The sequence below is a fragment of the Geotrypetes seraphini genome, chromosome 12 (assembly GCF_902459505.1).
Source record: "Geotrypetes seraphini chromosome 12, aGeoSer1.1, whole genome shotgun sequence".
NCBI lineage: Eukaryota > Metazoa > Chordata > Amphibia > Gymnophiona > Dermophiidae > Geotrypetes > Geotrypetes seraphini.
In genome coordinates this window covers 46,640,529-46,663,182 of record NC_047095.1, presented here as the reverse complement: position 1 = coordinate 46,663,182, position 22,654 = coordinate 46,640,529, and the positions used below count along the sequence as shown (strand labels likewise).

The following is a 22,654-nucleotide window of genomic DNA, read 5'->3' as shown; positions in this document are numbered from 1 at the left end:
TATACCGCTCATTTCTTCTCATAGGCAAAAAAACGCCACTATAAGGAAAACGTCCAAAAAATGGCATAAAGTGGCATTTGGGTGTTTTATTTGCTAAAACATTCAAATTGCCATTTTTGAAACACTTTTTAGACAGTTTTCTATGCTATTTGTATGAAGTACATCAAAATCGCAAGGGGGCATGTTGGCGTGTTTTGGGCAGGAATAAAGTGGACTTATTACAGAAAAATGTCCAAATCGTAATGAAACATTACTGACAATGTCCAGGACAAAATTTGTACATTTTTAGGCCAGACCTGTTTCAATAACGAATAAGTGCCAAAAAGGTGTCCAAACTAACCTGATGACTACTGCCCCTCCCCCTTCCTTTCCCAGTGGTTACTAATCTTCCCCCACTCCCAAAGATGTGAATGAAACAGTACATAGGTTTTGGAATTGGGGTGGCCACAAGGGCCATGACCTTCCCAAAAATTGGCAGTTCGAGGTCAGAAAGAGTCAGTTATGGCTCTCCCGACTCCTTCACCTACCTCCTCCTTGGCCGCTGTAATTTTAAATCTTTGGGCAGCCAGAAGTGGCTATGAGGTGAGCCTGCTGCCATTGGTCTGCCCCAGAAGTCTTCATTCTGCAGCATCTCCCCTATGCGGGAACAAATTTGCTGCAGAATGAAGACTTCTGGGGAAGGCCAACGGCAGCAGGCTCACCTCAAAGCCACTTCTGGCTGCCCAAAGATTTAAAATTACAGCGGTCAAGGAGAAGGTAGGTAAAGGAATTGGGAGAGCCATAACTGACTCTGATCTCGAACTGCCCCAGAAGTCTTCATTCTGCACCACCCCCCCTAAGCGGGAATAGAAAGTTGCTGCAGAATGAAGACTTCCGGGGCAGGCTGATGGCAGCAGGCTCATCTCGTAGCCACTGCCCAAAGATTTAAAATTATAGCAACTGGGGAAGTGGTAAGTGGGGGAGTCAGGAGCTAGAGAGAGAGAGATTGTGCCACAGGATTCTGCTGGGGGGCTGGGGTGGGGAAGGCAGGGAAGGATAGATGCTGCATGGGCTGGGAGGGGGTGGAAGAGAAAGGGAGAATGATTGGACATGATAGTGTTGGAGAGGAGGGAGGATGAAATATTGGATATTGTGGTGGAGAAGGAAGGGTGGGATAGATGGAAAAAGGATGCAAGAGGGAGGAATGGTGGAGGGAAGGGAGGAAGAGATGCAGCATGGTCTTGGAGAGGGTTGATAGAGGGAGAAATGTTGGGTACAGGACTGGTGGGAAGGGGAAAAAGATGTTGTACAGGAGCCAGGGGATAAGAGAGAGAGAAATGTTGGACTTGGCTGTAGAAGGGGTGGGAAAGAGATGCCCTGGATCCCCCCCCTCTCTTTCTCTTTTCCTGCTCACTTTGCAGCAAGGGAGGGAATGAGAGAGTGGGAGATATGTTGCATATAGGGGTGGAGGAGAGAGAGGAAGGAATAGAGAAGACAGGAAAGCATAAAAAAGAGAAACTGGAACTGACTTGATGGAAAAATAAATCTCCATACAACAAAGATTAAAAAAAAAAAAAAAATATATATATATATATATATATTTTGAAATTATTAACTGAAATACGGTTTGTTAGCTTTGTGAAATGTGTATAGCTGATATTTTCGTATTTTTGTTTAACAGCAAAGGAAATGTATTTCTGTCTCTCTCTAGTGTTACTTGCTGAGTTTAACTTTTTGGGGTTCTCGGTTCAATTTTTATCTACTTATTTTTGTTTATAATTTGTGACCCTTGCTCTGTATTTGGTGAGGGTCTGGCTTAAAATATTTATTTGAAATGCCTTAGGCTCATAAAACTGTACAAAATTATCTTTCTGCTTTGAGCAGGAAGATGCAGGGAAGAAAATTAAGACTGTGGGAACAGTGAGTGGACAGGGATGAAAAATGCAGGGACAGTGAGGAGATAGGGAAGAAAAATTAATCTTTATGTCTGCATCACTTTTTAGTTGAATGGAGCTTCTGTGTACCAGATGATCTGAGCAAACAAAAAAGTGTTCTGCTGCCTATGAATGTTGAGGAAGGTCAGATCTCTTTTCTATCAACGTCATTTTTCTGTTGTGGTCCAATCTATTATATTATCCCGGTTAGATTATTGTAATGCCATTTATCTTGGCATCACTAAGAACTAACTGCCTTCAAAGACTACAATTGATTCAGAATACCGCCACGAAGTTGATCTATGGAAAGAGCAAATTTGACCATGAGACTCCTTTGCTTTTCTCTCTCCATTGGGCTCCTGGTTTATTTTAGAATTCAGTTTAAGTGTTTATGTATTGTTTTTTTACATGGTATCTTTGCTCCTCTTGTTCCTCTGCTATGGAATGTTTATAGATTTTCATATGCGAGAGGCATTCATTTAAACTTTCTCTTCCTTCTAGGAAAGGAATTCAAGGAGTTAAGAAATTTAGCAGCTCTCTGGCGTTTAAATTTCCCAATTATGGAATTAACTTCCCCTAATTTTGAGGTGTCCCAGTTCCTTCCAACTCTTCCGTAAACTTCTAAAAACTTTTTTATTCGCTAAACATTTTGAAAACTAACTCTTGTATTTTAGTTTACTTTAATTTTTTAAAATGTATTGTTAACCGCGTCAAGCTTCCTTTGGTTGAAGACCCGGTATATAAGGTTAAGTTTTAGTTTAGTTTAAGCCAGCTTGTATGATGGCTTCAGATGTTATGTCCAGCTCTATAGCAGAAAGCAAGTCTCTGGAGTAGCCTGGTAGTCAGTGCAGTGGACTGCAGAGAAGAGGACCCAGATCCATATCCCGCTCTAACTAATACACTTATGGTGGAAAGTGTGAGCCCTCCAAAACCCAACAAGAACCTACTATACTTCCATGTAGGTGACACCTGCAGGCATAAGGCCTATTGGGGAGATGTACAGTTGGGCACATTAGGTAGTGGATAATTTTTTGGAGGGCTCACCATATGATATAAGGGAATTATGGTGAGATGTGTACCTGGGACCTTTTATGTGACTGTCACTGCAGTGCCTTACTGCTCTGGGATGTCTGTGGTCAGTATACTAAGAATTCTGGATCCTTCTATGTCCCAAGGATTGTTTTTTGTGCATTTTTCATTTGGATGTGGGGTTTTTCAAAAATAGTTGAAAAAGATAAGAGGCACTGAGGACAAACGCATTTAGGAAATGACCTTAAAAAAAAAAAAAACACAACATTTTTCTGGTTTGAATAATCATTTTTTCTCTATTAAACATTTTAGATTCAAACAATTTTTATTGATGCAAACAATCCATGGTTGTACATGGACTGCTTAGGGAACTATCATTATTCATTCTAGTCATAATCTTCAACTGCTTAGTAGTCAGCGGGGCAAAAGTGCTCCAGCAAGCTAACTTTGGAGCAAAGTCAGACATACTTCCTCCACAGACATATTTCCTCCACAGATATTTGACTTTTCTCTTTTGATATCTGCTCCCATGAACCAGGTTGTGCCATTGCAACAAGAACTGAGCAGCCCGGTCACCCCAAGTTGCTCATGGACTGCCATTTAAGGTCTAGTCCCATCTCTGTGAAACTTCCAGGCACACCTACAGGGGAAAAAAAGAAGCATTGGGATCTTGGAAATGAACCTAGATTATATATATATTTTTTTTTGAATGGCAGCATATAATACTGCCAGGCTGACCTTTTACATTATTGTCTTCAATATTAATATAAGATCATTGAAATTTTAAGCTTCAAAGGGATTTGTAGCATTCAAAAACCTTTTTTTATTTTGTGGCAAAAATCTTGAGCTTTAAAGGGCAGTTCTGTGACAAGGTGCCCCCTGTTGGGCACCCTGCTGTAGCACAGGGAGTGTCTAGTCTTGATAAGAGGCACTTATAGAATACAAACTTAAACTTGGGATAGCATGCATAAATTTAGGCTCATTCCACTAATGGTATAGGAATATTTATTCTTAGAGCAATCAGAAGACGACGTTATAGTTTTCAACCCTAAGATCTGTCATTTCATCCAATTTTTATTTCTCATTCATTATTTCTCATTCAAGAAGGGTATTACAACCAGAACAAAAGAAGTTATCCTGCCGTTGTATCGGGCGATGGTGCGTCCTCATCTGGAGTACTGCGTCCAATATTGGTCGCCGTACCTTAAGAAAGATATGGCATTACTCGAGAGGGTTCAGAGAAGAGCGACACGTCTAATAAAAGGGATAGAAAACCTTTCATACGCTGAGAGGTTAAAAAAACTGGGACTCTTTTCCCTGGAGAAGAGGAGACTTAGAGGGGATATGATAGAGACTTACAAGATCATGAAGGGCATAGAGAGAGTGGAGAGGGACAGATTCTTCAAACTTTCGAATAATAAAAGAACAAGAGGGCACTCGGAAAAGTTGAAAGGGGACAGATTCAGAACGAATGCTAGGAAGTTCTTCTTTACCCAACGTGTGGTGGACACCTGGAATGCGCTTCCAGAGGACGTAATAGGGCAGAGAACGGTACTGGGGTTCAAGAAAGGATTGGACAATTTCCTGTTGGAAAAGGGGATAGAGGGGTATAAATAGAGGATTACAGTCCAGGTCCTGGACCTGTTGGGCCACCGCGTGTGCGGACTGCTGGGCACGATGGACCTCTGGTCTGACCCAGCGGAGGCACTGCTTATGTTCTTATGTTCAATCATGCATCCAAAACCTCAGATACACCTCTCCACCGCCCCAGAAATGTTTCTTTCAGCGGGGAGTCTCTGGTGTAAAATCCTCATAGGTTTGAGCATTAGAACATATTTTTTTTTATTTTTTAAATCTTTAAATTTAACTTATCTGAATAGTTGTAGTTTACAAAGCTTTTAAAGGCTTTAAGCAGTTCCTACAGCCGGACCCGACATGTTTCGCAATAGCTTCGTCAGGGATCCGCTTACTGCCGTTGTCATCCGACTCTTTAACGTGTGAATTTTTTTGAAAGTAAATTTAGGCTCAGCCGTTTATGCTAGATCAATGGCATCTGTGTGCTTTGCATCACACACAACTTGTACATGATTGGAGGTGAGGAGCAGCCTAGTGGTAGAGCTGCTGCCTCTGTACCCAGAGATTGTTGGGTCAATCCCCAGCGCTGTTCCTTGTGACCCTGAGCAAGCCACCTAATCCTCCATTGGCCCAGGTACAAAATAAGTACCTGTACATATATAAACCGCTTTGAATGTGTAACCACCAAAAGACAGTATACAAGTCCCATCCCCCCAATTATCTGTAAGCTGTGCATGTAAGTTGGCAACATGTCCTTGTCCCTTCCATGCTGCACCCACAGGTGCCCCCTTGGTTTTGCTCTAGCATTTCCACACTACTTTATTGTGCATAGCACACTTAAATGTATAAGTGCTGTTTTCTGTTCCTTTACACACGCAGTTGCATGTGTCTTATTATAGAACTGTCCTAAATACATACTTGGTATTTAAAGAAAGCTGACTGACTCTTGTTTTTTCTTCTCCCTCTCTAGGCTTTCCTCGGACATTAGGTCAAGCAGAAGCACTTGACAAACTCTGCGACCTGGATCTTGTGATCAGCTTAAACATTCCTTTTGAGACGCTGAAAGATCGACTGACTACCCGCTGGATTCACCCTCCCAGTGGAAGGGTCTATAATCTGGAATTCAATCCACCTCATGTACATGTGAGAACTATTTTGAAAATTAAAAAATGAAAGCCGAGGGATCTACAGTACAGACAGGCAAAAGAATGCTTACAGTTTGAAGGTCTGAATAGGTTTTTCAGTAATCGGCATCACTAAAGTTGACTTGCCGTTGGAACGTTCCAACGTGTGCAATGAAGGGGGGGGGATGACTTACCCTGTGGAATAAGTTAACAGGTGAAAGCTACAAGCATTGCTTGTTAATGTGGAAGCCTTCGGTACTTTGTAATGGAGTTGTACCTTGTACCTTTTGAAAGAGTAATTGCTTACAGAATGAACACGTGCATCTTAACGCTTACACATTAAGAGACACATAGTGGAACATGGTAACAACTAGTACAGAGTGAATAGCTGATGGAATGTGACATGCTAGTTTTGATCAGATGATACAAAAAAAAAAAAAAAAGCTTATAAATTTGTAGCATTAGACTCGAGGATGCCTGGATGTATAGAACATAAGAAAAGGCCCTGCTGCATCTGGCAAAGGTCCACTGAATCTAGCACCCTGTCCTGACGGCAGCCAAGTTGAGGTCACAAGAATCCAGCAGATAACAAAAAATCGATTTATTTCTTGCAGCTGATTTTCAGGGAAAAACGATGGCTTTCCCAAATCTACCTGGCGTTTCCTCCAGGGATTGTTCAGATCTCCAGTAACAGATTCAACAGCTTAATTGTGTGGGGTGTGAAAAATATATTTTGCCATTTCTTTTCAGCCTGCTTGTTTAGTTTCATGGACTATCCATTTGCTTTTGTGGTGTATGAAAAGATAAACTATCATTTCCTATTTTCCTCTTTCCAGCATCTTTTCTCCGGGCTGAAGAGAGCCCTAATCTGTTCAGCCTCTCTTCATAAGGGTGTTCTTTCTTTCTCCTCATTTTGTTGCCCTTTTTTTGGTTTTCCTAGTTCTATATTTTTGAGACGAGGTGACCAGAACCGTACATACATACTTAAGTTGTAGGTCACATCAGGCACCTAAACACAAGCATTCCAACTATAGGTGGCAATTTTCAGATTTACCATTGACTTTGTGTGGGTTGGGTCAACAGAGGAAGTGCTTATGAGGAAGTAAAAAAATCTCTTCACCCCAGGAGTTTCTTTACGCACCTAGGGGGTAATTATGTAAAGCAGGTGCATATTCATTTGCTGATTGTGTGCATACATGCAAATACCAGTATTCTAAATATTGATGTATGCACATAAGTGGATTTTCAGCATTTATGCATAAGTGCTATTCTGTAAATATGCAAATATATTCCATAGCGTCCAGGTTAAGGTAGGCGTAGACATGGGTGGAGTCTAGGAAGCACTTCGTGCATGTAGCTTATGGAAATCTGTAAGTTAGGTGCATATCTCCAGGATGTAGGCACGAGCGGTGACATCAGCTCTATGAAACCTAGATTAAATGTGTGGATCTATCCCGTTACTCTAATATTCTGTAAAGGAAACTAAGCACCTATTTACAAGTGCCCCATTCAGTTTGGATAATTTCCTGTTTTCCATATGTAAATGTGCTTGCCTGTGGAAAATACTTTGAAAATTTACCTTTAGACTGTTGAATTTTCCAGGAAGCTTACTGCTCCTTTTCCATGGGATCTCATTTGTCTTGTGTTTGTAAGTTTTTGGAATGGTTGTTTTCTTGTGTTAATGGATTCTTTCCTATTGCATTGATGGAGTTCTGATTTCTCTCTCTTAATTATATTTTTTTATTGTATCGTACACTGCATTGACCTGTGCTTTCAGAAAATTAACATCAGTAGGCAAACTGTTTTCTTACAAACTATAGAAATGTTCTCTGAAAGTATAGATTTTAAACTGTTTATTTCATTTTCAATTCTTTGTAGATATTGACAAGGGAGCAAATTTTTTCCCGTCTCCGCAGAAACTAAATTTCCCCCATCCCCACGAGTCTTGTCGCTGTCCCTGTCCCGTTCCTGTAAGCTCTGCCTTAACTGCACTAGCCTCGAACACTTATGATTTTAAAGTGTTTGAGGCTTGTGCAGATGAGGGCGGAGCTTAGGCATTGCTGGAATGAGGCATTATGACATCACAATCTGAGCTCTAGAATGTTGCTACTTGTGATTTTAAAGTGTTTGAGGCTTGTGCAGATGAGGGCGGAGCTTAGGCATTGGTGGAATGAGGCATTATGACATCACAACCTGAGCTCTAGAATGTTGCTCCTTAGGATTTTAAAGAGTTTGAGGCTTGGGCAGATGAGGACAGAGTTTGCAGGAATGGGGCAAGGACAGGAAAATAACTCGCTGGGACGGAAAAATTAGTTCCCGTGGGGACAGGGAAAAATTTGTCCCTGTGTCATTTTCCAATTACTTGCTTTCCAGCTTCATCCTCTCTTGTGATTTGTACGTTTGCTTTTTTTATTTTTTCTTTACAGCTATACAATATATTGCAATTCTTGAGCATTTGAGGCCTTATCACTTTTACCATCACTCAAACCTAATGACTCCCATGATGGAGAATAAGAATGAAACGCACAAACCTTTAGCAGTGCCCAAGTGTCTGAATAAAATCAAAACAGGCATTCTGAGGTGGATTAGGGTTGGCTTAGGCATTCCCAGGCAGGGTCAAGCAGATGGGAAGGTTGGATGATTTTGTCATAACCGAGCACTCTGGCTTAGAAGTGGAAATCGTATTGGCCTGGCCATCCCAAATAGTATTACCTAATTTTAATACATTATGTGTGAGCACAATGTGCAGAGTATTTGTTTGTCACATGATTATCAATATCACTGGGTCTCTCTGTTTCTGTTTTTAGGGCATTGAAAGTATATTTGCAAATGGGAGAGGAGGGTGAATTAAAGTTTTACTATAGGTTTAATCAATAGTAAAGAATTTTTATATTTATATATTTTTGACTAGTCTTTAAGCCCGTTACATTAATGGGTGCTAGAATAGATGTGTGTGTCTTTATTTATTTATTTATTTATTTATTTTTCTCTCTCTCCTCTTGGCCGCTTTCTGTCTCTCTCTTTCCTCGGCTGTCAACCATCACCCCTTGCCTGTTCCACCTGTCCAGCAGTAGGCCTTCTCCCTTCCTTTTACCTCCCCCTGTCCAGCAGCACTCCTTACCTGCTCCCCCTGTCCCTCTTACCTGCTCCCCCTGTCCAGCAGCACTTCTTCCCTGCTCCCCCTGTCCAGCAGCACTTCTTCCCTGCTCCCCTGTTCCTCTTCCCTGCTCCCCCTGCCCAGCAGCACTCCTTACATGTGTCTCTCTTTCTCCTTAGTGTTTTGTTATTTTTTCAATCTGTCTCTTTAGCCCCCTGTCCTTCTGTGAGTGTCTGTGTGTCTCTGTCCTTGTGCACTGTTGTTGTTGTTTTTTTTTTTTAATCTCTGTTTAGCTCCTGATCCTCTCTGTTTCCATGGCAACCCTGTTCGCGGATGTGAGGGCCATTTTGTGGTGCTGGGTCTGGCGGCGCCGTGTAGGTCGGAAGCGGAAGACGGGCCTCAGCGTTTTGTAGGGCCGGGTCTGTTTTGTAGTCAGCGTGTAGGGCCTCAGCGTTTTGTAGTTGCCGTGTAGGGTGGAAGCGGGGGGCGGGGCCTCAGCAACGGTCGGGCGTCTCGCACCGCCGGCCCCCAGGAGCTCGAGGCCGGCGGTGGACATGGCTGGTGTGGCATGGTGGAGGAGGAACAGAGGTTGGTGACGTAAAGCCCGCGCATGCGCAATCGTGTTTCCGCGACGATCAGGGAACACAATTTTTTTAGTGCGCATGTGCGTCCTACCATTTTATTATATTAGATTGAATGCTAAAGGAAAGGGTGGGTGGGAAGGGAATAAATTTATTTGATGTTATACTAGAAAGAAATTCAAGTGATGTATTTAATTTTAAATGTTTTATTATTTGTACACTTGTTGTAAGATTAAAAAATGAATAAAGAATTTAAAAAAAATACATTATGTGTGAGCACAATGTGCAGAGTATGTGTTTTTCTCGCATGATTACCAATATCACTGGGTCTCTCTGTTTCTGTTTTTAGGGCATTGATGACGTTACTGGTGAACCTCTAGTTCAACGTGAAGACGATAAACCTGATGCTCTCGTTGCTAGGCTCAGGCAATATAAGGATGTGGCCAAGCCAGTAATAGAACTATACAAGTACGTTACAGGATTTCTCAAAGGTTCACTAATTTTATTTTTTATTTATTTATTTTAAAAATTTCCATACCGTCTTAAACCTAAGACGGTTTACAAAATGCTGCATACATAAATTTAAAAACAAATTAAAAATCAAAAACATCGATGATTAGATCCTCAGAAAATCCACAATCATCAGAAGAAATCGGAGCCTAAAGAAAGGCTAGGGTTACCAGACGACTGGATTTCCCCCGGACATTTCGAGGGGTCCAGCCGGCTTTTCAAAACCCAGCACTTTGTCCAGGTTTTGAAAAGCTTCGGCCGAAATTGTGTAGAGCAAGAGGGCATCTGCGCACGCGCGGGTGCCTTCCCGCACGACAGAGCAAGCAGCGGGGGTGGGACTAGGATGGAGGTTAGGGGGGGGGGGTCTGGATTTTACGAATGTAAAATCTGGCAACCCTAAGGAAAGCATTTGCAAACAGTTGCATTTTAAGCAGTTTCCTAAATGATATGATGACCAGAACTAACTAGATAACATAATTTTTGTAAAATATATTTTAAGAAATAAAAGTGTTGGCATAAGTTTGAAACTTGTGAGCGTAGCACCAGTTGACAAGGCTTCAGTCCTGGCTACGTCCATTCATGCAAATCTTTGATGAGTTTTGCTTAACCCGTTTGTGTGAAGCGGTGACTAAAAAGGAGAATTTACTAGAATGCTGGTCAAAGGGGCATAGTTACTAAGATCCATGTTAAACAGCAGTTGACGTGCTGCTTGAACTGTTGCATTCAATGTTGATGTGGAAAGTCATACTAAGGGCTGCCTTGCATGTAACACAGGTCGTTAGTTCTTGTTAACTGCTGACATGGCAGATAATGTGGAGCAGTTACGAGAGGAGTTGTTAACTGCATTTCTCTTTGGCTGCCATGACATTAATGCACAGTAGCAACCGTTGCCCTCTGTGATAGCAGTACAAGTGCCCAGAATGTCCCCTGAATTTATGGAAGTGGGTTTGCACATAACAAAACCTTATTGCAAGTTAGGAAATGGGTCCCCTTTCATATGTTAACATGAGGTTGAATCAAAAATGAAAAGGCAATTATTAAATTATGCGATAACTGGAACAGAACTAGCGAAATGCAACAAATGTTCTTGTACGTTGCCTGTCAGATAATTCGCTAATGCACAATGGTGTGGCAGCCCATGAGGTCAGAAGCATGGACGATTCATTTCAAGATTGTTCCATTGAAGAACAACGTGCGGCAATGCGTTTTCTTTGGGCAGTGGGAGTGAAACCTGTGGAAATTCACTGATGTTGACTCAGTATGGACGTAGCACCATGAATCAACAAAAGGTTTACGAGTGTGTAAAAAGGTTTAAAGCGGGAAGAACAAGCATAACCGATAAAGGTCATTTTGGTCGCACATCGACATTGCGCACAGAAGACACATTGATGGGGCAGATGCCTTGATTACAGAAGACCAACAGATAATGGTGTTTCAATTGGCTGCAGATTTGGATTTCATCCCCTATTACTCAAACTTTAGGCGTTCCTCAAGGCTCTTTTCTTTCTCCTTTACTATTCAATATTTTTCTTGCCCCTCTTCTCACTCTAGCTCAGTCCATTGGCTTCACTATCTTGCTTTCGCAGACGACATCCAACTTCTTCACCCTGATGATCCTTCCAATATTCGCGACATACAAGAAATAAACACTAAACTTGACAAAATCAGCGACTGGCTCTGCATAAATAAACTTTCCCTCAACACCAATAAATCCTGTGGTATACTCTTCCCGATCAGGAACAATGAAATGATAAATGGACAAATCTCTGTTAAATCTTGCCCGGTAAAAATGGAATCAAAAATAAAATTGCTCGGAGTTATTCTAGACAAAGATTTAACCTTCCATGACCAGATAAACTCTGTTGTAAAAAGCTGTTCCCACAAACTTTGGCTCATTCGTTCTTTAACCTCAGTTCTTGAAACTGATGCTATCACAACCCTTATTCACTCACTGGTCATTTCTCATTTAGATTACTGCAACTACCTACATAATGGAATTACTCAAAAAGAATTATGTCGTCTGCAACTCATTCAAAATACGGCAATCAAACTTATCTATAAGGTTGGAAATATGATCATGTCACTCCTCTTCTGTGAGAAGCACATTGGCCACCCATAACCCACCGTGTCACTTATAAAACTTTACTGCTGGTCTTTAAAATCAAACTTTCGTGTCTCCCATCTTTTCTTGATAAACTCATCATCCCCTTTTGCTCTTGCCGGACCCTTAGATCGGCTGATTTGAATTTATTGACCATACCTTCCATCAAAGAATTCTACTGCACTAGAAATACTAATTTTTCCATTGTAGCTCCAGCTTTATGGAAAGCCATGCCACCTCAACTCTGCCTCGAAAACACACTCAACAAATTTAAGACTAAACTAAAAACGTTCTTATTCCAAGACGCATACCACAGCGTCTAAATATTTCCTTCCCAACAGCATAGCAGTATACTACACGAACCGCTTTTAAGAAGCGATTCCCATTCCTGGTGTTTTATTCCCCCCCCCCCCTTTCCCTTTAATTAATTTGTTTTTAATGATGTAATTATTAACTCTCATCCCCCTTTACCCTCAAACTCATGTTTGTATTTGTAATTAGTCTATTTAGGGTTCCTTTTGCAAAGGTGCGCTGGATTAGCACACGCTATAGTGTGCGCTACCTGAAAAACTACCGCTGCTGCTTGTGATCTTGGGTAAGTCACGTAATCCTCCATTACCTCGGGTAGCCAATTTTAGATTATAAGCCCACCAGGGATAGAAAATATCTAGTGTATTTAAATGCAAGTCACCTTAAACTACAACTGACAAAGGTGTGAGCAAAATCCCAAACCCATCCAAATAATCTAATTGACTTTGGAGTCCGCCAGCAAAAGGCTGCGTGAGCTCGGGGTCCTTTTTTAAGAATGGTCTCTTATCTGCCACTGTTTTCCACGTTTCTATGACCTTTTGGCTAGAACCAGAAAAATTCTAGTCGCAGCACAATTTCCATATGGATTAGCACACGAGAAACCTGTATCTAAGAGTGAGCTTCGGTCTTTCTCTCTCTCTCTTTCTCCCTGTCTGAGATTTGAAGCTGTAAGAAGGCCATCGCGTTACTAATTGTCTGACTCTTGGTGCCAAGAAAATAAAAATAAACTGTTATCTTTAATAACCTTCTTTTCTTGATACTGTACAGATAAATTGTTCCCTGTTTACTTCTCCTTGTACATTGCCTTGCTTTTCTGAGCCGCTTCCTGTGGATGGGCGAATGTCTGTATCCTGAGAGGACTGCTTGCGTGCTGATGAATTATTAAAGAACATTTTACGGCCTTCTCTGGCATCCTCAGCCTGAACTCATGCAAATGGAATCACAGAACTGAATAGATTAGTCTCGTTGTCACAGAGCTGCCAGCTCTTAATATTTCAACGGTCAGTCGATTTGAGACTTACCTTTGTCTGTTGTCTCTTCAAATGGTTAAGTTTAGCTCCGAATATTGCTTCTTTTCCAGACCGCTGCATTACAGCATTGGAAAGGGGTGTAAGACATTTCTGTGGCTGAATCTACCCAGCCTGCTACTTTGGACAGCAGTGGTCCCTCTTTCCTTACTGTCCCTGTTTACTAACTTTGGGCTAGATTCACTAAGCAAACCGATCATGTACTGATTGGTTTGCGAGCCCTTTGCGACCCGATGTCCCTCCAACCCAATTCACTAACCTGTATACCGATCCGATCCATGCATGCAAACGAGGGGAAACGGCGTACAAAGGTAGGCAGGGACGCGATTCACTAAACAAAAATCTTGAACACCGACTGGGCTGGCCAATCAACAAGAAGTGACTGCTGGGGACCAGTCGCTCACCTCCTTTCCGACTGTCCTACCAGCCCTGAAATAAACTCGCTCTCTGCCACGACCTGCTTTCTGCCTCCCCAATCTGGCTCTCTGCCTCCCCGACTCATCCTGTAAAAAAAAAAAAAAATGAATCACACAATTGGTTCCCTCCATGGCTTTTAAATCAAGCTATGGCTCGGTTTATGTGCTCAAGTATATTTAATAATATACTCAGCTGTTACAGAGAGAAGAAACTGAACCTGTGTTTCTCTTTTGGCCACATACACCAACAAAAGCTAATCCGGTAACAAAATAGTCTCAGTTTTGTGAAGGAAAGCAGAAAGAACACAGGATCATCTTTGTCAGCCTCCCCGACTCTCCTGCTCCTTGCTCTCTGCCTCCCCGAATTGGCTTTCTGCCTTCCCGGCTCTCTTGCCTTTCCTCCCAGTGCGAGCCCGCGGGTTTAAAGCAGGTTAAAACTACGGGCTCGTGAAGTTTAAAAAAAAAAGTACAAAAACAGAAAAAAAAAAAAAAGCAGAAAAGCAGCTCTGTAAGCATGCGCAGGCCATCTATAGACAAAGAATATGGTTTGCGCATGTTTCAGGATCGCTCACTAGCTATCCATGTGGTCGGTGGGGGTAATTCCTCCGATCTCTCCCATTAGCATGCTGACCCTTTGTAAATTCGTCGGCCTACCGCGGATTGGCCATGGCTCGGGCAGGTTAGTGAATCTAACCCTTAGTGACTTGCCTGGATCTGACTAACCAAAGAGAGAGGGGATGAGATTTGATATTCTGCCTTTCTGTGGTTGTAGTCGCAGTAGTTTACATATTATATACAGGTACTTATTTTTTTGGCACCTGAGGCAATAGAAACAAATCTGATAATGCAGGCTTCTGTGTAGCTCTAAAGTAATCCATACTAGTGGTGGGGTCCTCGGTCAAGGTGACAGCTGCTTTTAGAAACGAGAAAATCATAGCTGACAACACAACATATCTAGTTTCCCGTTTATCGTCCTCTGCCTCATGTCACTTCTTCACTTGATGTCTCTACTTATCCAGTACTTTCTTTAGTCTATATCATGTGCTTGAGCACATAAATTTTCTGTATTAAAACCAAAAATGAAAGAAATGTAAGAGACCTGTATGGAAAACCCAGTAGGAACAAGCCTGGAATGTGCATACTGATTTCAGAATGCATGAATGTCTAATTATAGACTGTATAGAAGGAAACCATCAGTCCAGAGACTATGGCTGAAATAAGCTGGAGCAAAAGAAAAAAACATCCTAAAAAGGATGTAGTGCCGTGTCCTCCCCCACAGCCACTCCCAAACCTCCGGGCCTTTTAGAATCAAAAGGAGATGGAGTAAAAGGTTTTGTGAAGAATGTTCATGAAAGAAACAGGTGCAGGGAAAAATGGTTGAAGTAAATGGATGCCTTCTGGAAAGAACTGTATAAAACATTGATAGTACAGTAGAAAACGTTCTAAGAAAAACTTGGTTGATCCTGCTTCGGAAATAAAGCAGTGCAAGATTCTGATAGGGGGGGTGGGGTGAAATCTAATTTACAGGCTCTACACCCCTGTTAGATCCAGTCATGTCCATATATCTATGTATCCAGCAACAGGAAAAAGAACCACCTTACAGGCTCTACACCCCATGGTGGAATCCTGAAGCAGTTGCAGCTTGATTGATGCATACCAATTTGTGATATTCTTGCTGAAAACCTATGGAGGAATTTAACTTCACAAACTACACCCACGTTAGCTTCCCCTCTTAATGGAATGGAGTCCTGTTGAAAGGAAATAATCCAACTTACAGGCATTTTCCTAACAATGCAAGTTTGTGCAGTGGAGCTCACAGGAATATGAAAAATAAATACTGCTGATGTTCAGAAACTTGAGAACCCGTATCGCGGGCATAGAATGAAAGAAGAAAACCTTCCATAAGGACTGAGAGAAGGCATAGGTCAGTTGATGTGAGAGACTGACGTTGATGGTATAGTAAAGGCAAGCTTCGAGTGATCTAGAAGAAATGCACTGAATGAGGTTCAGGACTCCAGCATACTTGCCGCTACTGCATTAGTTGTCCCGAAGTAGCTGGTGTAGAGGGAGAATGTCTCTGATGTGAAGGAGGTTGCTTAGAAGACTTCCTTGAAGAAAAAGACTTAGACCTTGCTTTATTTAAAGTATTCCAAGTCTGCTCATGTTGAGCTAATTTTTGTGCAGCAATCTCAATGGGCTCGCCAAAAAGCTCTTTCCCAAGACATGGAATGTTGGCCAGTCTATTTTGGACATTGATATCCATATCAGAAAGTCTGAGCCAAACCAAACCAGGCGTTTCATAGCTACTGATAAAACAGACGCTCAAGATGATAGTTAAAAAGCATCTGCGACTGATCTTGAGATCGCAGTCTATGTGAGGGATTAAACAGTGTGCTGATATTCCTGAAGGCGTTCTGAGATAACATATTGGACAGATCCAGACAACTACTATACATGATGTTGGAGATACTGAGACATGTTGAAAGAGTAATTGAGGATTCTGTTCAATAGCATAGAATTTTTATAAAGGTGACAACCAAAAGTTTCTGTGGTACGATTCTCATGACCCGGAAGTACTGAAGAATACACCCTTGTATCAAAGTATTTCTTAAGTGTTGATTCCACTAGGAGGTTCTTCAAAATGTAAAATATCCAGAAATGCAAAAGATGCTACATCAGCCTCTATTGTAACTGATAAATCTTTGCAAAGTTGATTAATATAAGCAGTAAATGTAAGGCCATCAGATGACGAACTGTTGGTGAAAAGTGAGGGGTCAAAAGATTCAGGTTCAGAAAAGGAAACCCTATACTGTGAGACGGTGGAATCAGAAAAATCCTCTGGAAAAGTATGTTTACAAGACGCTTTTGGTATCGGTCTGATGAGGAGTCCTAAATGTCCTGGTGAAGATCCTTCTTTCGCTTCAAAACAGATGATCGTTTTAATTTGGAACGATCCAGGGAAGAAGAGGTCATATGATGTGCAGTAGCTAGTCAATGCCTTAAAGGTGAGATGATGTAGATGTGGTAGAAGTATCATACCTGGAGAGATATTGGCATCGGGAGGAAAGAGAACGATGCCTCAGAAGAGATCCCTGAGCAGTATTTTGGTGCTACAATGGATCAATAGTAGCGATACCTCAGGGCCTCGAGGTGTCATGTTCTGAAGGGCCCAGTACCGAGGGAGTTGATTGCAGAAGATGCATACAATGTGACTTAAAAAGTCAACAAGCTTCTGCCAGAAGGACTGTTGTACCAGTAGCGATGGCTCAGCAGATGGTACCGTTGGTGTTGCAGATTGTCTCAGTATGGGTGATTTCAAAGGAGATGCACACCGTTTAGGAGAGACAACTGGGGAATCTGCAGAACGATGATGTTGTCTTATGGTCCGCATCAAGAAACTTGATGCCATCGAGGCCAGCGACTGCTGCGGAGCAGCATTCACCAGTACTGAAGGCTCACTAGCTGGTACCTTGAGTAAAGCAGGATGTCTCAGAGAGGGTGACCTCAACATGGCTGCACACCTAGAGTTAGAGACATGCTGCGATGTAGAATGGTGGTGTCAATGAGGAGCTTGCATCGAGAGACTCGATGCTGTAGAGACCTTCGACACTTGTTGGGAAGTAGAATCCTTAGTATTAGACTTCTTTGATGAAGAGAGACTCCCCGACGCCGATGTTGATGCAGGAGGTATTGTCGATGGCTCTGGTACGTTGGTGTCCATGTTCGAGCCAAACAGCTTCTCCTGTTGAATCCAACAGGCCTTAATAGAGCAGTTTTTCAGTGTGGAACACTGAATACAAGACTCTTATTTGGTGGTCAGGACTTAAACATTGGATACACCAATTATGAGGATCGGTGATCGAAATGGGACGCTGACACCTGCAGCATTTTTTTAAACCCTGTCGTAGGCTTGGACATGGGGAAAATATCTTCAGAGAGATTAAACTCAATGTTTGAAAGAAACAAAACTCGCTGAGGAAAAAAAAAGAAACAACTGAAGGGCCGAAGCCCGAAGACCTAGAACAAAATAAAAGGGTTTAAAAAAAAAAATAAAAGCAGAGTAAACTAAATAAGAAGATAAATAGGATGATAAAATGTGTGAAAGCAGGAATGCAACGCTGACTCACAGTTAGTCCAAAAAGAGACTTCTTTGCTCTGTGGAAACAGAACTGAGATACTGCGAGCGAGCGTCAGGCGGGAAGGCACTCGCGCATGCGCGGTGTGGGAGTCGTGAAGTTTCTTAAAACTTAGTGACAGTACACCTTTTCATGCTGTCCGTACTGGGCTCCATGGATGACGACACCCATATGAGAGAATTTTCTGCCTGCTTGTCCTAGAATAATGTCATTATGTTATGTTTGGTAATACTGTTTGCTGTGCTATGTTTTTACCATACCAGGTTTTGTCATATTATGTTTTACCATGCTTTAACTATGTTTTGCCATCTCTGTCGGACAATGTTTGTCATGCTATCTTCTACCATACTATGTCTGAGAGTGTGGCCAATGTTTAGAGCTACAGCCTCAGCACCCTGAGGTTGGGGGTTCAAACCCACACTGCTCCTTGTGACCTTGGGCAAGTCGCTTGATCCCCCGTTGCCCCAGGTATATCAGATAGATTGTGAGCCTGCCAGGACAGCCAGAGAAAAATGCTTGAGTACCTGAATAAATTCATGCAAACCATACTGAGCTTCTCTGGGAGAGCACGATAGAAAATTGAATAGATAAATGTGGGGAATGTGTCTGTTTTTATTATGGATGTTTTATTGTGAGCCGCTTTGGTTTAAGTACTCTAAATAAAAATAACAATTTTTGTACTGTCCGTCTTGTTTTTCAGAAGCCGAGGTATCCTACACACATATTCTGGGACAGAGACGAACAGAATCTGGCCTTACATCTATTCACAGCTGAGCACCAAAATTCCTCCAATCCATCCAGAAGATGCCAACCAAGCAGTCCGAGCTGGGGAGTAGGAGGCGATGCAAGCATCCTTTTGGCATATCAGTATTGCTGTGGGTCTGTGCACAAATAGATACACTTAACGTTTAAAAAAAAAAAAAATTAATTGTGGTATGAAATAAGAATTCTTTTTTTCTGAAAGAATCAAATCTATTTTTTGAACATGAGAATTTAGTCCCTTTTCCTTCGGAGTAAAAAGTGTTTTCTGCATTTGCTTTATAACTTTTTTTGTGCTGCTGTAGGTATATATTTCAGATGGTGTACATACATTAATATCTCTGCTGTATTTAGAGATGTACATATACAGTCTAGCACAGAATAACTTTGAAATAATACTTCATGTGGCCAATTTTTCTTTGGAGCAGTGAAACTGTGTCTGGAGGATCATTCCTCTGGAGTTAACTGATTCTTATAGGCGATGTTTATCTTCAACATCTCAAAACGTTTTTGTTTCAAATTGCAAGATGTAAGAAGAAGAAAAAATATATCAGACAATCAAAAGTTAAAGACTGAGGTTAACTGAATGAAGAACACTATGGCAGAGATTGGTGAAGAAGCTCACCGTACCTGCTGCTGGTTCCCTTATCACCGAGCATGCGCGACAGATCCTTCATAAATAGGCATCTTTTGCTCTGTACCAGAATATGGTGGCAGTGCATGCTAATTTCGATGGATTTTTCTTTTCCTTGGTTATTGCACACAGACAAGCCTGGGAGGTGAGGGATATTCTCCAGAAAAATAAGTAACTGCAATGGGATGCCAATCTGAAGAGCTATGATGTATCCTTGATCAATGACGTTACCTACTGAGAACTATGGCATTGGTACTAGTTAATTCTTACTGTGTGGTGACTGAATGTGTAAAACACAGATGTTGACTAGCAAACTGAGTAGACAAGAGCTGTCATAGGAAGGCTTTATATAGGTATCTTGGCTCACTTTTTATAGAAAATGACTTTTCACTTGGAAGCACACTCAAAACTTGGAAATGTTGACTCTGGCTGGGGTCCTATTCTAACAAGAAGCTTGCACAAGAGGTTAGGGCGGAGCCTTTCAATGACTCCCAGACTCCATACTGACTGCTACGGCTGAGCAGAGGTTATAATAGAGGCCTAGAGGGGAGGGGGAGAGCGGCACTGTCTTTTTGACCCCAGTTACTGATATGATCTCTTCTCCCACTTTGTGGTCTTGACATGTAGTTTGGGAGCCATTGTGTTAGATGTACACTTTTTAAGCTTTCAGCATCTACATGACTTGTATGTGAGGAGACCTCTCTGGCGTTTTCTGTATTGCTGCAGGAGGGGGAGAATCTGGTCAGATGTACAGTCTGCTCCCTCTAGGGGACAAAGTGTGCATTGTTGAGAGGCTGTGTGAAGGCAGTGCTAAGTGACTTGGTGATTAGAACTTCACTGAATGAAGGTCTCTTTTAGGACCTCTGTGGTCTGAGCCAGCAGCAGTAATGCCATTTCATAAATATCTTGCCACAAGAAAGCACTCCTGCAGAACATGAATTGACTCATTAGCTTACCTTCCATCCTTTTGTATGGGCCCTTCATTTTGACAAGCTCCACTCCACTGCTGCTTTTCATCCTGTCTTGGAGCTGTCCAAACACAGTCTGTTGACTGCCCAATCTGGATTCATTTGCCTGTGAAACATTTTCCTCCATGCCATTTGAAAACTGATTGTCACCTTTCCTTATCGTTTTTGGAGAAGTTTTGTCAGTGTTACTGTTACCTGAAGGTATATAGGAATTTTACTTTAAAAAAAAAAAGTTCCTGGTTAAAAGGCTCCAGGGCCATAAGGTTTTTCCAGCCTTTTTTCTCGTCCTCAAAAAAGTCATGTTGTGGTTTAGACAATCTTGAAGAACATAGAATGAGAGGCAGTGGCATAGTAAAGGGGGAGGCGAAGGGGGCAGACTTGGGGGCACCAAGATGGGTGCCATCTTGGTGGGGGCACAGACACCTCTCTGCCCCCTCCAAGTCACGCTCATAACCTCCCTTCCCCGCCCCCCCATCCCCTCTTTAAATCTTTGCCAGCGTGAGCAACTATTCTGGACTACTGCTCACGCCGACCTGGCTCCCTCTGAAATCACTTCCGGGTTACGGGGTTAGAAAGTGACATCAGAGGAAATGAGCAGCAGGCCAGAGAAGCTGCTTGAGTTGGCGAAAATTTAAAGAGGTACAGGGGCGGGAGTGTGGCTTGGGGGTGCATAAGGAGCAGAGGGGATAGCACAGAAAGAGGGGGGAAGAGAGGAGGGCGCAGGGGGGCACCTCCTACCCTTGCTACACCATTGATGAGACACATAAGATGTCCATTCATTTGTTATAGTAGGTGCTGAGATGGAAGGAGCCATTGGACCTTGCAGTTAGAATGTTGTGTTGATTGTAGAGGATTGCTTTGATCTTAAATCTATTATTGCAATTTGCCTTGCCTTATGTTGCCATAATAAGTCCTGTGGGCTCTTCTGTGTAATTCAATAGGAATTGAAATAGTAGAACTAATTTGTTTCCTCTTCGAGCTCTTTCTTCCTGACTTCCCTGGCAGCGCTTGTGGGATGTGACTGTATAATTCTCTTCCTTTTGGTATATAATTTTTTCCTTCACTAGAGCACTGTCAACTTATCCCTAGCCAATGAGGTTTCCAGGATACCCTTATGAATGTGCATGATATCTATTTTGCATACCTTAAGTCATGTTCTATGTGAATCTATCATGTATGTTCTTTAGAGGATGGCCTGAAAAAACCTAACTGGCTAGGACAAGCTTGAGGGCTGGTTTGGAATGGAGCACGAGAGCTTACAGGGCTGTCAAGCCAACACATGTCTGTATTCTGTTCCCACCCATCAGAATTGACTGTATTCATTCCTCCTGCCAGAGGTTCACGTGTCACGGAAACAAATCTAAAGCAGGGCCTGGGAAATCTGACTCTTACCAAACGTAAATGGAAAATAAACAGATGGTCTGTCTGACTTTTCTGGACCTGGGTAGGCCAGTTTGGACCCTGGCATTTTCACAGAAGGGTTGTTTTGGGGATATTCACAATGAGCGCTAGCAGCTGGGTTTATTTATTTGCATTCTGACGAGTTTAAGAGCCAGCAGCAGCCAGAGTCTTAGATCTGTTACTAACTTCTGAGGACTGTAGTTGGCAACTCCTCTCTTGGCTTGTCTGCCTTTTCTTTTAAAGGTAAATGGAAGCCAATCTAAGAAAGTTAGACAACTTTAAATATATCTCAGCATTTTCAACAGCAAAGAAATGTACTAATTAATGCAACAACTTTACATCCACTAACATAGTGGAATCTGTTTTCAGTATTTTTTCAGTAAATCTGACTCTTTATTTTTTTTTCTTTTGTGCAAATAAGCTATGTTAAATAGCATATAATTGATGTTAATACAGTGTATTTCCAAATGAATAAATGTTTTATGGCGTAAGCACAGATTAACTTGAGAAACCTGTTCTTTTTTTTTTTTGAGCCAAGTCTCTGTGATTTACCATGATGTTACTTCATTTATGATCAAGTACTGTAAATAAACTGAGTTCTGAAGTTTTTCACTTCTTTATTTATACCTCTGTTCCCAGCCAACTTTCACCACAAGTAGGAAAACCTGTAACTGTATTTCTGAGACTTTATTCAAGACTCAAAATAGAAAAACTTGTGAAATGTTTTCCTCCATCTCCCACCACAGTAGGAATTCCCATTCAGACCTATAAAGATTCAGCTGAGCAGCCTTGACAAAAAAACTTTTTTAATGTTTAAGTGGGAGTGTTATACTTTAAAAAATAAAAAATACAGCATACAGTGCTAAATATCTAAGTAATGAAATACCATCAATGGCTGACATGTAAAAATAAAATTTAAAAAAAAGCATTGACTGTCACTCACTATTACTCCTGTAAAGAAACTCTCCTATATATCAGACCTTGGTGTAGAGCACAGCTAGAGGGGCAGGAGATGCTGCTCCTTACCAGAATGATAAAAAGCAAACCATATAATGCTGTGGTCTCTTTTGGAG

At 41.7% G+C, this 22,654-nt stretch overlaps 1 protein-coding gene across 2 annotated transcripts in view; it reads left to right on the top strand.

The window, feature by feature from the left end:
• The window catches only part of AK4 (adenylate kinase 4), an 84,605-nt gene extending 62,417 nt beyond the window's left edge, over positions 1-22,188 (top strand). For both annotated transcript variants that reach the window (XM_033916505.1, XM_033916504.1), the window contains 3 exons: positions 5,488-5,660; positions 9,669-9,787; positions 18,520-22,188. In XM_033916505.1, coding sequence (XP_033772396.1) covers positions 5,488-5,660; positions 9,669-9,787; positions 18,520-18,655 — 428 coding nt within the window. In that variant the 3' untranslated portion in view covers positions 18,656-22,188. The remainder of the gene's footprint in view (positions 1-5,487; positions 5,661-9,668; positions 9,788-18,519) is intronic.
• Positions 22,189-22,654: the final 466 nt, after the last annotated feature.